General features: G+C 37.9%; 1 protein-coding gene across 1 annotated transcript in view; it reads right to left on the bottom strand.

Moving 5' to 3' along the window:
* LOC143374580 (globin-1) overlaps positions 1–11,551 on the bottom strand; it is a 60,481-nt gene extending 48,930 nt beyond the window's left edge. Inside the window, exons 1-2 of the mRNA XM_076822829.1 lie at positions 11,102–11,551; positions 1,262–2,172 (exon numbers count right to left, since the gene is read on the bottom strand). Of these exons, the coding sequence (XP_076678944.1) occupies positions 1,262–1,422 (161 nt within the window). The 5' untranslated portion in view covers positions 1,423–2,172; positions 11,102–11,551. The remainder of the gene's footprint in view (positions 1–1,261; positions 2,173–11,101) is intronic.
* Positions 11,552–13,666: the final 2,115 nt, after the last annotated feature.

The raw sequence follows: 13,666 nt of genomic DNA, 5'->3' as shown, positions 1-13,666 counted from the left end.
AAACCACCCCTCAAAGTTATAAGATTTTCAGGTGTTCATCTCCGATTGCTTTCGTTTTTGGATATGTTTTAGACGATCGAAAAATAAGATATACGTGTTTTTTATAGCGCACCGTTTTCATATTTAGGGGGTGAAACCACCCCTCAAAGTTATAAGATTTTCAGGTGTTCATCTCCGATTTCTTTGGTTGTTGGATACGTTTTAGAGGACCGAAAAATAAGAAACAGGTGTCTTTATTTTGGCCTGTTTGCATGTTTGGGGGGTGAAATCACCCCTTAAAGTTATAAGGTTTTCAGCTGTTCGTCACCGATTGCTTTGTTTTCGGATACGTTTTAGAGGACCGAAAAATAAGGAACAAATATCTTTTCATTTTGGCCTGTTTACAGGGGGGGGGGTGAAACCACCCCTTAAAGTTATAAGATTTTCAGCTGTTCGTCTCCGATTGCTTTGTTTTCGGATACGTTTTAGAGGACCGAAAGATAAGAAACAAATATCTTTTCATTTTGGCCTGTTTACATGTTGGGGTGGGGGGTGAAACCACCCCTTAAAGTTATAACATTTTCAGCTGTTCGTCTCCGATCGCTTTGACCTAAAACCAAAGCGATCGGAGGCGGCACCACCAATTCTCATGAAATTTGAGGGGTGGTCTCACCCCCTAAACATGCAAACGGGCTAAAATAAAAATACACCTGCTTCTTATTTTTCTGTCCTCTAAAACATATCCAAAAACCAAAGCAATCAGAGGTGGAGACCTGGTATACACTCCTTGTAAGTATAATTAGTTCGAGTATGTTTGTATCGAGTTCTATCGCATTGATTTTCCAGTTCCAATTAAAATAAAATGTTTTGCATCATCATCCCTACACTTTATGCTCATAAATAATTCCTCAAATTCTCTGTCCGGTATCATTTATTTCGAAGCGGGGATATGTCCGAACGAGAATAAATGAAATTTGACCACCTCAACAGTTTGTAAAATCATTACGCAAGAGTTTGATTGCTTCAACATTAACCATCTGTTTGATTTCCTGTAAAATTAGTTCCCGAGGACTGTGTCCCGTTTCCGAAATGACCGATTCAATTTATCCTTCATACACCTCTCCCGCCGCGTCTCGTATAGACAAAGTTTTATAATTCCTGGAAATGTGTAGGGGTCCATAACCGCCTGTTAATAAAACTGCACTTGTCGGGGGACCATAAATTCGGCCATTTCCTGGCACCCTCCCTTCGGCGCGTTGCGAATGTTATCGACGTTACAGACCTTATAAGCATGTAGACACCGGTTGGCTCCAGCGCCCTGGAGACAGCTTTCCAGCTGGCCATAACCGTAAATTTCTGTCTGGCGGTCAGCGGGAGCCGTGGATCCGTGGCAGTTTGATTTTGCGACTTCACAGTCGCCAATTTGCTAAGTTCGCAGCCCATGTCGCAGGCAATCCGTTTCCTCGTCTCCGCGGGAATAAAGAAGCACCAACACACCCGCCCCGATTGCACGTTGGGATCGAACAATTAACCACGTACCCCCAGGACCTAATTCAGACCCGGGCCGCCCCAATTGAGCCTCGTTAATCTCTGCCTCGCGTCGACGAAGAATCGCCGACACCTGGGGGAACCAATCAGGTCGAAAATGCGCGAACAACTTTAATTAAGCAGCTACCAGATCACTGTTCCCGGCCAGGTCATCAATGCACTCCCATTAAACCGTTTCACTCTATGTCTTTGCAGAAATGGCCTCTCGTCACGAATGTGTCCCATCAAATGAACACAACAACGCTGTCGGGAAACACTGGGTCAGTTGTATTCACGGTTTTACCACTGTACGAACATTACACAGGATCGATGGTCAGTTCGATCGCCGATACTCCACTGGAGGTTCTCATTGGCACTTGCACGTTTAGTGGACTGGTTTGCATCCAGTCATCCTTTGTGTCTTCATCGCCAGCGCCAGCGACTTAGTTAGGATTCGATGACGACCTTCGGTTCCCTTGCAGGTTCACTGTTCACTTGTAAATGCTTTGTTTATTACTTCACTTATAAATTCACTGAGTCCATGCTCATCCACGCCCCCCGCAATGAGATCGATTCGCTCCCGTGATCCATTGAGCCCTCGGCTGGTGACCTCCTTGGAGATCCTCGTTGCTCCATCCGTGAATGAAGTTCCGTTGAAATTTTCCGCTGGAACGAGCGTAAAAGAACCCTGGTTAGAACAATATCTGTGACAACGTGTCCTTCGGAGGGCGCAGAAACGGTGGACAACGCCGGCGGACGGTTTGAGTTATCGAAGGATTTGAGTTCGCTGATTGAGTGAAGGGGGAAGAAAGGAAGCACTCGAAGAAGCGCTTTATCAACGTAGACGAACGTGTTCGCAAGAAACGAGGGACTTCTTCCACGGTATTTTGTTACCCTCCTTCATCCACCCGCGTCTGGCGTTATTTATGTCCTTCCTAGGCGAAAGTGTGTCACTCGACGTGGTAGGTGTTCAAACTAATTTTAAGGTTTTTTGAGAGAAAACTTGTACCACATAGTGAATGAATTGGAAGAATTATACCCTGGTTATGGAACATCAAACACTGTGCAGCGTTTTATATTGTATTTTATGGATAGTTTATTACAACATATGTTAAATAGTCAGTAGCAAATATTGGGGGGACCCAGAAACCACTAAAAAGTTTGGGATTTTTTTGTTCGTATAAATAAAGATATTGGGCCTGGATTTTTTACATAGTTTTAAAGCAATCTTTATTTTGCTAGAAAAAATTTTTTTTATGGAAAATTGTACAAAATGGCGGCGAACAAAATGTCTTCCCGGAGCACTGCAAAATAATTGACCCACACTTCTGGGAATGACTGGATCATCTGAGAAGGAAATACAAAAGAGATATATAAACTGGAATATATTATCTTCCATGTAGCGTAGGATTTTCTCAAAATTCGAATTATTTTGGAAATTGTAGCAGTTTGAAGAATTGACTTTAATTTTTTTCGTAAAAATTTGCACTGAAATGCTTGTAAAAAGTCGAATAATTGAAATATCAATATAATCCTATGCTACATTGGAGAGAATATATTCCAGTTTATATATCTCTTTTGTATTTCCTTCTCAGATGATCCAGTCATTCCCAGGAGTGTGGATCAATTCTTTTGCAGTGCTCCGGGAAGACATTTCGTTCGCCGCCATTTTGTACAAATTTCCATAAAAAAAAATTTTTCCTAGCAAAATAAAGATTGCTTTAAAACTATGTAAAAAATCCAGGCCCAATATTTTTATTTATACGAACAAAAAATTTCAAACTTTTTAGTGGTTTCTGGGTGGGGTTCCCCCTTAAAGTTCCCGGCGTTGCCCGGGTTTTATCTTTATTCGGTGAAGGGGAGGAAGTTTTTGAACCTACTAAGAGGAACCTACCCACCAAATTTCATGATCATAGGATCAGTGGTATTTGGATTTTATATACAGAGCATCAAAAAATTATTGGCACATTTATCTTTTTTTTTTAAATATCTTTAAGGGCCTGAGGGTGTCATTAATTATACAGAAATAGTGTATTCTTTCAGAACTCTCAACCAGCTATGAAAGAAACACGAAAATTTAATAGTCAAAGAAGTATTGGCACACTTGTTATTTAAATAGAAGATTTTAACAGATTAGGTTACTGCATAAGTTCTGTCCGCTAGAGTACGTGTTCTACAAATTTGTTTTTTGAAAACAGTTTACCTATACTTACTTCAAACAATGTATTTTCCATCATTATCTATGACAGCTTCCCACCTATGTGGAAGTTGTGTTATGCCTCTTTTATAAAAATCATCGGCATTGAAAACAGAAGTTATTACACTTTTTTGGCTTCGAAATTAATGAAGTGTTTCCCATTTAAAAATAAACTGTTTTATAGTGATCGAAAAAGGTGAAAAACTGTTGATGCCGAATCCAGGGAATATGGTGGATGAAAAATAAATTGCACAGTTCACGGATTTTTTAAATTAATTTTCTCGAAACAAAGTTATTCCACAATTTCGAATTCTTTTTACAAAATAGTTGATTTTATTTACAGCTGTACCATTTTTGCTCCTATATTCTGCCAATTCGTGGTCAATTGCACGTGTACCAAACAAGTTTTAAAAATCGATTTCTGAAATTTCATTTCACATTTTCAATTTATTTTTCAGAAGAAGTTACCCCACGCTCTTAAACAACCTGTATAATTTATCACAAAATGCTAGGTACCTTACTCTTTCTTAATCATAGCTATACATAAAATCTAGATAATTAAATTATTGCATAAATCACCAGAGAAGCCAGAAAGAATACAGAAAAAATCAAACGAATATAAATAAAATATCTTTATTGCTGACGATGAGACTCACTGTGAGAGTAATGAAGAAATTGTTTGATTCTGAGATGTAACTAAAATAGAAGCATAGAAAGGCAATTTAATAATACTTTATGCATTATCTCTGTCCCAGCTATAAAAGAGAGAGAAATTTTATCACGAGGCAATTAAATGGGAGCGTCAAATGGAACTCGAGTTAAACAAAACAAAAGCAGAGGCCACGTTATTTTCGTTGCATTGAATAAATGGTATTGCTATTCTTTAAAAAGTGTTTCATGTTATAAAGGGGTTCCTTTGTTTACCGTAATTACTATAGTGTCGTTTAATTAAACTGAGTACAAGAGAAGTGACGTATTTTGTCAGATGCAGTGTAAATAATTATTAAGGTATGACGTTGAACGTACAGAGAAATTTGTTGTACTTATCAGCATTACAAAATATAAAGTTAAATGAATTGTTATTTGAACAATAAGTAGTAAGTATATACTTGTTTCAAAACGAAGGACAAATCAGAATTAAATAGCAACGGTTTTTTACTATTTATTTATTATCTATCGTTCTGTGTATTTACTTTCAATTTAATATTTATATATGTCATATCTTTAATCGTTATCGTTAATTTGATCTTGTTCTTGATTATCTGTAAGCCTGTAACACAATTGCAATATTTATATTTTTATTGCGTTGTTGGTAAACAGTTTTACCAAATACTGATCAGTATTAAACTATCAAGTCCATATTTCTCAATGCAAATTTAAAGTTTCTCAATCTATGACAATAGATCAAGTAATAATTGAAAGCTATTACAAATTAAATATGCAAGTCTTTCCCCATATGTACTTCTATTAATTTATTGTTGTAAGAAACCTAAAAAATAATTGCTTGCATTAAGGGGACCTTTCAGTCTAGAGCCCCAAAAAATGGGTGATTTTTAGGAATTAATTAAAGGAAAACTACTCTATATAATTTAATGGAACTTTTTGCATTGTATTAAGGATGTCTTAAGCTACAGAAATATATTTTTTGTTTTATAATTAATCATTGCAGACGGCACTGGCGAGTCGTTAAAGTCACGACGTCAAAAAATTGATCCAAATCGGTGGGACCTGTATCTCCAAAAGTTATTATCTGATTCGACTGAAACTTCTTTTATTTTGAAGAATATACTTCTGGCTAGGAGGAAACCAGAAAAAAATATACAAAAATAACCTTTTTTTAGAAAATACTTTTTCCTTATATTTTGTATCGTTTCAACGCCTTTGAAAATCATAAATTATCAATATTTTGTATTTTTTCTGGTATTCCCCCCCAGCCAGAAGTATATTCTTCAAACTAAAAAAAGTTTCAGTCGAATCGAATAATAACTTTTGGAAATACAGGTCCCACCGTACTGGGAACACTGTTTCGAGAAAAACGCGTTTAAAGTTTTACGTGGGCGCCGAGTGACCGGTTGTTGCCCATGCATTTTCCGCTACTCAAATGCCCATAACTTCGGGAATTTTACGAATTTCAACAGATCCCTTTAAACACGTATTCCTAAAAGGTTGAACATTCGAAAAATGGAATAAAAAAGAAAATCGACTTTCAGACCGGAAGGTCCCCTTAATCCTCAAGTATTTTAGGGTCGAATAGTTGACTTTGGCAATTTTACCAACAAGCCAACGAAATGTGCATGTCTTCAGGTAATATCGAATGTATGTAAATAATGGGAAAATTGAAGGAAATGTATTTTTTATATTTTCCCCATAAATAATTCAAAATTTTAAAGAATGCAGTGTGTAATTGTTACTAATATCCTGAATGGGACTGTAACAATAATGGCACGTACACCCTAAAAAATTAGTACGTACTTTATTATCTACTTGTTAATATTTCTCAAATGTGCAAGTTGGTTTTGCAAGAATTAAAATTAGTTTTTCCACGTTGATAAAGAAACTCTCGAAGCTACTATAAGATACCCAGCTACTGGCACTGACAATGAGGTAACACACGAGTATATTTAGCACAACAATATTTTTCATAAAAAAAACTAACAGTACCTACTTCGTCATATGTGCACCTTTCGCACAAAAATTTAATTCTGATACAATTTTTTAAGTCTGCCAGTTCTATTTAGTGTTTCAAAAAAGGGTTCAGGGCTTACATGATAGTGTTTACTGAGCCGATTAAAAAGGGCTTAGTGAATATAGGCAGAAAAATCGATCTTTTCAGAGTCAGAAGCGATTTTCGATACAAGTGCTTCCCCTTGACACATTTTTTTCTTTGATGTCTGCAACGGATGTGAAAACCGAAACAAATGCGAAATAAAAGGCTTAAGGGGACTAGGCAGTCAGATCGCTAGAATATCAAGTATTCTTTGCGAATTAATTACAAGGAGATGAATACAAATTGCGACTAGTACTTTTGGGTAATGTTTGTTCATACTATAAACAGTAAAAAAATAATTATTCGAATAATATATACATATGCATGACAGCGCTACAGTTGCGTGATATATAGGTGTTTTTTCTGGAGCCGCTGTAATTTTGCAGTGATTCTGGCCGTAAGAAATTGAATTGTGAAGTATCCTCTGAAATTGATACTTTGCCCTGACCCCCATTCTGCCCTGAACCTATTGAAAAAGAAAAAAAAATCATAAAAATGGCGACTGTAAAACGGCAATTTTTAAAGAAACTTGATTTTACGCCAGGGAAAAGAGCAATTTTATTTTTTTTTTGTCAAAACAAAAGTTTTCACAGACTTACGCGTAGGTCCAGGTCGTAACTAGACATGTTTCACGTATGCTGAATTTTTTTCAAATCGACTTGTACCTCCGTTTTTTCGCAATCACTGCAAAACGAAGAGGAAATATGATTCCGAGAAAAACGCGTTTATAGTCTCGAAAGAGGAATTAGCCTACCTGCGTGCGCGCAGAAACGGTTTATGACGCGCTCGAACTTTTCGGCTGTAAAATCCTCAATTTTGCGAATTTTAACATAAACCAAACGGCATTTTACTCGGGAAGGATGGTACTTTCGAAAAATACAAAAAAATGAGTTTCTGACTGCCTAAACCCCTAAAGTAAAAACGGATACATAGTTAATTGATTTGTATATCGAAGAAAAATGGGAAAATCATAGCCCTCTGTTGTGAACTGTGTATAGAATTGAAAGATAGGCGCATAAACATTTGTGAACGCCAATGCAAAAATGCGGCAATATAATTGCTCTTTTGCAACTCACTTGTGGTAAACAGAAAGAATCAAATCAGTTACAGTACAGCACCGACATCAAAGATTTTTTTCAATTCTGATAGGATTAATTTTTCACCTATATTCATTAAGTATTACATATTTAGTCAGCCTAGGGCTTGCTATCCTCCCTATAAATTTTGATCCATTTTGTATAACACCCTTCATAATGAAAGTAATTGAAGAAATTGAAGTAGGTAGTATTTGAAGAGAATAATGCGATGAAGGAAGTCCGATCCATAATTATAATCGAATACAGTGAAGAATAGATCCTGTTCTGTTAAATTCTTATTGTAAATTATTGAAGTTATCCTCTAATAACAAGTGAGTCTGTTAAAGTGGTATGAAATATGTGCACCGCAATGTTCAAAATATCTAAACTCTGTCATGAGGAGGAAAAGGTGCACGTGGCGAGGATGGCCGGCGCGCATATACCGAGGGAAAGTAGTGCGCTCATAACGAAGGTATACAAGTTGCAGTGACGCACTCAGAGTGGGGGCCAAAGGGCCCTGGCGTCCCCCAAAGAAAAAGGAGATTAATGTAACCGCGACTGAAGTAATTCAAGAGCTTTGTAAAGAGAAAAAAAAATGCATTTTATTCTTGAAATAAATTTGAATAATCGCCTGATGAATTTCAGTGAATTTGCAGTAAAAATATTTTTCTACGTTCAACTCGGCTCCGCCCAGGATTAAATATTGAGTACGCTACTGTCAAGTTGGGTACAATTCTTTCGCCTATTTCACACAGATTGCTCGTCTCCTGATGGAAATAAATAAGTTCAAGGAATGAATAATCTGTTTTTCTTTAACTCCAAGGTTTGCGTCTGCTTAGTAAGGAAGGACATTCGCGTGCGAATGTATAATGCTTTGCTTCTTGGAGGAACATCGAGATTAAAGTTTTTCAGAATGCTAGCGAAGTGAAGATATTAAAAGCGGAGAAGGAGATTAGCGCAAGAAGACTACTTAAAGGCTTAGGGAGCATAAAGTGTGCGGGATTAAAGTTTTATAACAACGTGTAATGAAAGAGAATGTTAAAAAAGTGCACGTACTTTGTACACTTTATTTCTACATAGAGGTACGTGTTAAATAAAAAACAAAGTGTCGAACAAAATTCTCAGAATATTTACTGAGATGTGTAAAAAATTTGTAACAGAAGTCGGTTGAAAAAATTAACTTTTTTTATACTAAGCGGCAGCTTTCGATTAGTAACATAATATAATTTCTCCAATATACGGCCATATTAGTGTATTATAAAATGTATAAATGTAATTAACAATTATACGCGGTTAATGTTGCAATTAATAATTAATACTCTGTTATAACGTAATACTACTTTGCTTCAGCAAGTAGAACGTTCAAGGCAGGAATTGTTAGAGCAGTATATAACTGTGGTACGAGGACATAAAGCTTATACGAGAACAGAAAGAGGACACTCAGAATATTTATTGGAGACAGCAAGGAAAGAGTATAACGAGAGAAGAAAACGAGTTAAATATTAAAATCTAAAATCACCTCAAACCTCAAACACGGTTTATTTTGGAGTCTCTGTTGACTAAGCATTTTTGAATTCGACTAACTTGTACTAAACGTCATCTTTTTTTTAACACCCTACACGCTATAATGAACAATGTCCTTTTTTATTCTGATTCAGTCATTTTACTAATTATTATTTTAATTATTATTATTAAATGTATGCTGTTACTAAACTTGACATTATCATATTTGCTAACATTTAAATATTCTAAAAATTCTGATTCGATCAGATGCTTTTTCTACAGGTTCAAATTAATTAATAAAAAAAAAAGCTATCCATGATTCCAGCGGATAGTCTCGCCTGGCGTTAGAACATCCATTTACATGCACTTCGTGACAGCAAATAGCACGTGAATCTTGATATTCGATGTCGCGAGTTGAACAACACGCAAGAAAGTTTAGTAAACTAGATGTAACAGCAGAAATAAAAAGGGCATAAATATACCGACAGTCAGAAATAACGAATCGATGTTTAAACTGACTGGAGAAGAATTAAGTAGGTTAAACGATATGGAGACGAATATATGATGAGTAGGGTACTTGGATCGAAGATCCATTTTTTGACTACTGATCTGTCTAATAGGAATATTTTTAAAAAGTGCTACGTCGTTTCTAGGCGATGTAACAGCCTATTAAATCCTAATGGAGGAACTTTTTAATTACTGCTTTATGTAACAGTTCGTCGTTTATAATGTGCTAAAATTTATGAGAATGGCATTTCACGCCTCTAATTCGAAAAGGGAGGAACGTGTTTTTAGTGTTATGTAACATAATAGCTTTGAAGTGAAAGGTATTAGATTTCTAAATTTGTTAGTGTATTATAAGTAGTGAGAATTATAACATTAACTCAAATGAAATATTGTGTTTTTAATCTTTGTTAATTACTGAGGTCCTTGAAACTGTCTCTTATTAATTATTTAGTATATGTTAGTTTGCTTAGAATAATATATGTATAAAATTACTTTTGTGATTGCAAAGAAGTATTTGTTGATTTAATTAATTTTTCAATTAGTCCGTTTTGTATGATTATATTTATGGTTTTGATGGCATAAGTAACAGTAATTTTAGGATGTGTACTATTAGTATTTTGGAAACATTGAATTTTTCAACCTACACATTCGGAAATACATATTTTAAAAAACAGAGCAATAAAAACGCATCAAAATGTAAGACAGCAATAAATTATTTTTTCTTTGCCCTAGAAAGTTTGCAATAATTTGCTCGATAGCTTGCATGCAAGGTTTTTAAAGAGATTCGAAGTTGAACCATGGGGAAGCACTTAATTGAAAAGAAACACTGTAGAGAACAGCTGAGGTAGTCGAGCAAAACTTTTTTTCCTGCGCAGCGTTAAAGAAAAGATTTACACCTTAACAACAGCGAAAATGATGAAAGTAAACACGAAAGTAACTTTAAAAAAAAAATGCCAATTTGCATAGATAAAAGACAGGAAAAATTCTAAAAATCTGAATAAATAGCGAAACTAAATTTTTCGCGTTATAGGTACCTAAAAACTTTTAAAAACCAGCCTTTAAAAATATAAGTCTCGTCGAATCAAGTCCGGTTTCCAGTTCTTCGACGTTCACAGAATGATTTGACTAGGGCAATCAGAAAAATGGCACGAGCGAATGAAAGCACGAAAGCGACACGACATACGTGAAAAATTGAGAAATAAAAACAAAACACCATTTCCATCCATCCAATATTCGACCGAGGGGAAAAAAGCGCCAAGTAAACAATAGAGCGAAAAACGTAACCGAACAGAATTAGTAAAATGAATCACACAAACAATCAACACCCAACCCAGCACCCCGTCGCAGTGACAAACACTGGTACAAAATTATCAATCACCACCCCATAAAGCTCGATCACCCCACGCCGAGAATCGAGGAGGACCAATGATAAACCAGCCTTCCAATAACAATACCAGAAAGCAAGGGAGCAGTTTCAGGGAAGTTGTCCACCGTTCCATCCATCCCCCGTTCAGTGAGAGAACACGAGACCGTCCGAGAAATCACCTGGTGCATGAATCGCGGCTACCCTCGAGCCGTCGCGTGCTCGAATCGCCCGTCGAATCGATTCGCTCGATTTACGAGCTGTGCCCACGCTTCACCCCTCGTTCACGGGCCTGTGCCGCGGCGGAACGCTGATGCACGGTGGTCGGTATTCTTCATCACGGGCCGCAGGATGAGAGAGTAGAGACGAGAGACACCCGTTGGCGCGCACGTATTCTCAACGACGCATCCGTCTCGCTGGACGTCGTCCTTCCGCGTGCTTCTGCGTCCGTTGGTCGCGGTTGCGCGCGATTCCCGACGCGGAAACGGTTCATCCGCGGCAGCAACCGGTCCCCGCGAGTCGACAGTAGGGATTTTCGGCGGCGATCCGATGGCACGCTTCCCCTTTTCTATCTTTAGAACATTCCCCGGGGCTCCAAGTCGCTCGCTGGGGGATGGTTTACGCGGGTGTGTTGCTTTCAGCCCAGACGAGCCGAGACTGAGCCACCAGTAACAAGTGCTCAGGAGCTCGCACATGCGCAGCCACGCTCACCCCCTTGTCTTTTCGGCTTCCCCTACGAAACCCCCTCCTCCACGCCGTCGATCGTTCCTCGATACAACCTGCGACCAATTAATACAGCATTTTGCATCTTCCTTCGCCGATCGAGCGAGCTTTTCCTGTCCGCCACTGTTTCCCATTAGCTTCCACTGGGGGCGGGGACAAATAAGGGTGCAGTTCGGGGTGTCTTTGGTTTTTCACCTGGATAGGGTTCGATGTGGAGGTAACAGGAAACCAAAGGATCGTGGAGGGTATCGTTGGATCGGTGAATGTTAGGTAATGTAACATCAGTCGTTTTGTAAAATAGCTGGGTTCTTTTCAAAACTCCGCCTTTTTGTCCGATAATTTTTTTTTACCTCAATTAGGCTGAACCTTTCTGTAATACTTGCATATATATATATATTGACATACCATATTTAATAGTTTAATACTTTTTGTTGTCGAATGCTTCCATTACATTAAGGCTGGAGGTCTCTAGACACTGTATATACCATTCCATATAAGAGTAGACCTACGCCCCCACCGATTTGCAACCGATCTGCGCAGCTCCAACTACTGACTGCGCACGCGATTGGTGGTAGCGTTTTATCTGCCGGTTTCCTACCAATCAGCAGCCTCCTCAGAGTCATCTTTGCGCGGAACGAGTCTACTATTAAGTGGAATTCAGTATACAAAAAGGCTATAACACAGTTCGACAAAATTTGGCTTTTTTTTGGACTTGTAACATTCAATAGCCGTTTCTTACAGGTTTTCGCGCCCTGATAACGAATCCGCAAACCGTTTGTCGCCATCACCCTCAGTTTTTGAGAAATTCGATTTTGAAAAAAAACTGCAAATTTTCAAGTTTGAACGTCTTTTGTGTCAAAGCGGTAATAGTTATTCGGTTGCTCCTTCCGTGAAATTATTCTATGAACCCTCCCGAATACAACGATATAAGTTATTATTGCATTATGAACATTTAAATATGTTTAAACAACGATCAAAGGGAAAGGAACACCTGAAATGTACCCTACTTTTGTAGATATTTTGCTGTATATTTTCAAAACTAAGGGTCTGGGAGAAAATCTGACTACTCCACGCGATGCAACGGACATTTTTCCTTCGGAAATCATCAAGAGAAGTGGTAAGTCACGTTTTGTTTTCGATACAGAAGCGAAATTGTTTGGCAAAACGTGCGGCGTCGACAGTGGTAGTCAACGGCGGCGCGCGATCCGCTGCCGCTCAGCGTAACACAATCGTTTAACGCGCGTGACTACCACTGTCCGCGCCGCACGTTTTGCCAAACTATTTCGCTTCTGTATTGAAAACAAAACGTGACTTACCACTTCTGTTAATGCTTTCCGAAGGAAAAATGTCTGCTGCATCGCGTGGAATAGTCAGATTTTCTCCTAGACCCTTAGTTTTGGAAATAAATTGAAAGATATCTTCAAAAATGGGTGCATTTCGGGTGTCCTTTTCCCTTTGATCGTTGTTTAAACATATTTCAATGTTCATAACGCACCAATAACTTATATCGTTGTATTCGGGAGGGTTCATAGAATCAACAAGCAATCGAACATATATAACAGCTTTAATTTCAAAAAGGGAGCTTCCATCAGATTAACCTCTATTCTTGGAAAGGTTACTCGAAAGATGTTTAAGACTAAATCTGTACATACAAAATTCATTTTCTACCTGTTTGTTTGTTCGTAATCTTACGTCGCAGCGTAAGGAAAATGAACAATTCGTTATTCACTCGAAAGAAACGTTTTGTATTTGTTCCAGGCCAGCGTTCCAGGGGTGAACACAACAGTTAAGTAGAAAATATGTGCGTTACGATATATTTGAACGGATAGGCTGACTGACTGATTGACTGACTGTTTGATTGAGAGCTACCGAGCGACTGACTGTGAGGTGTTATGAGGATCGGGAACAACGCGACTTCGCTGGTGGAGGGGTCGTGCCGTGTGCAAGGAATTTGGCTTATCGTTGTGTAGCAGAAAGAGTCGTAAGGGTTGTGGGAAGAAGCGATATAATGGAACGATGATAGA

This window comes from Andrena cerasifolii, chromosome 11 (genome assembly GCF_050908995.1).
Source record: "Andrena cerasifolii isolate SP2316 chromosome 11, iyAndCera1_principal, whole genome shotgun sequence".
Taxonomy (NCBI): Eukaryota; Metazoa; Arthropoda; class Insecta; order Hymenoptera; family Andrenidae; genus Andrena; species Andrena cerasifolii.
This window is presented reverse-complemented; position numbering and strand designations above follow the sequence as displayed.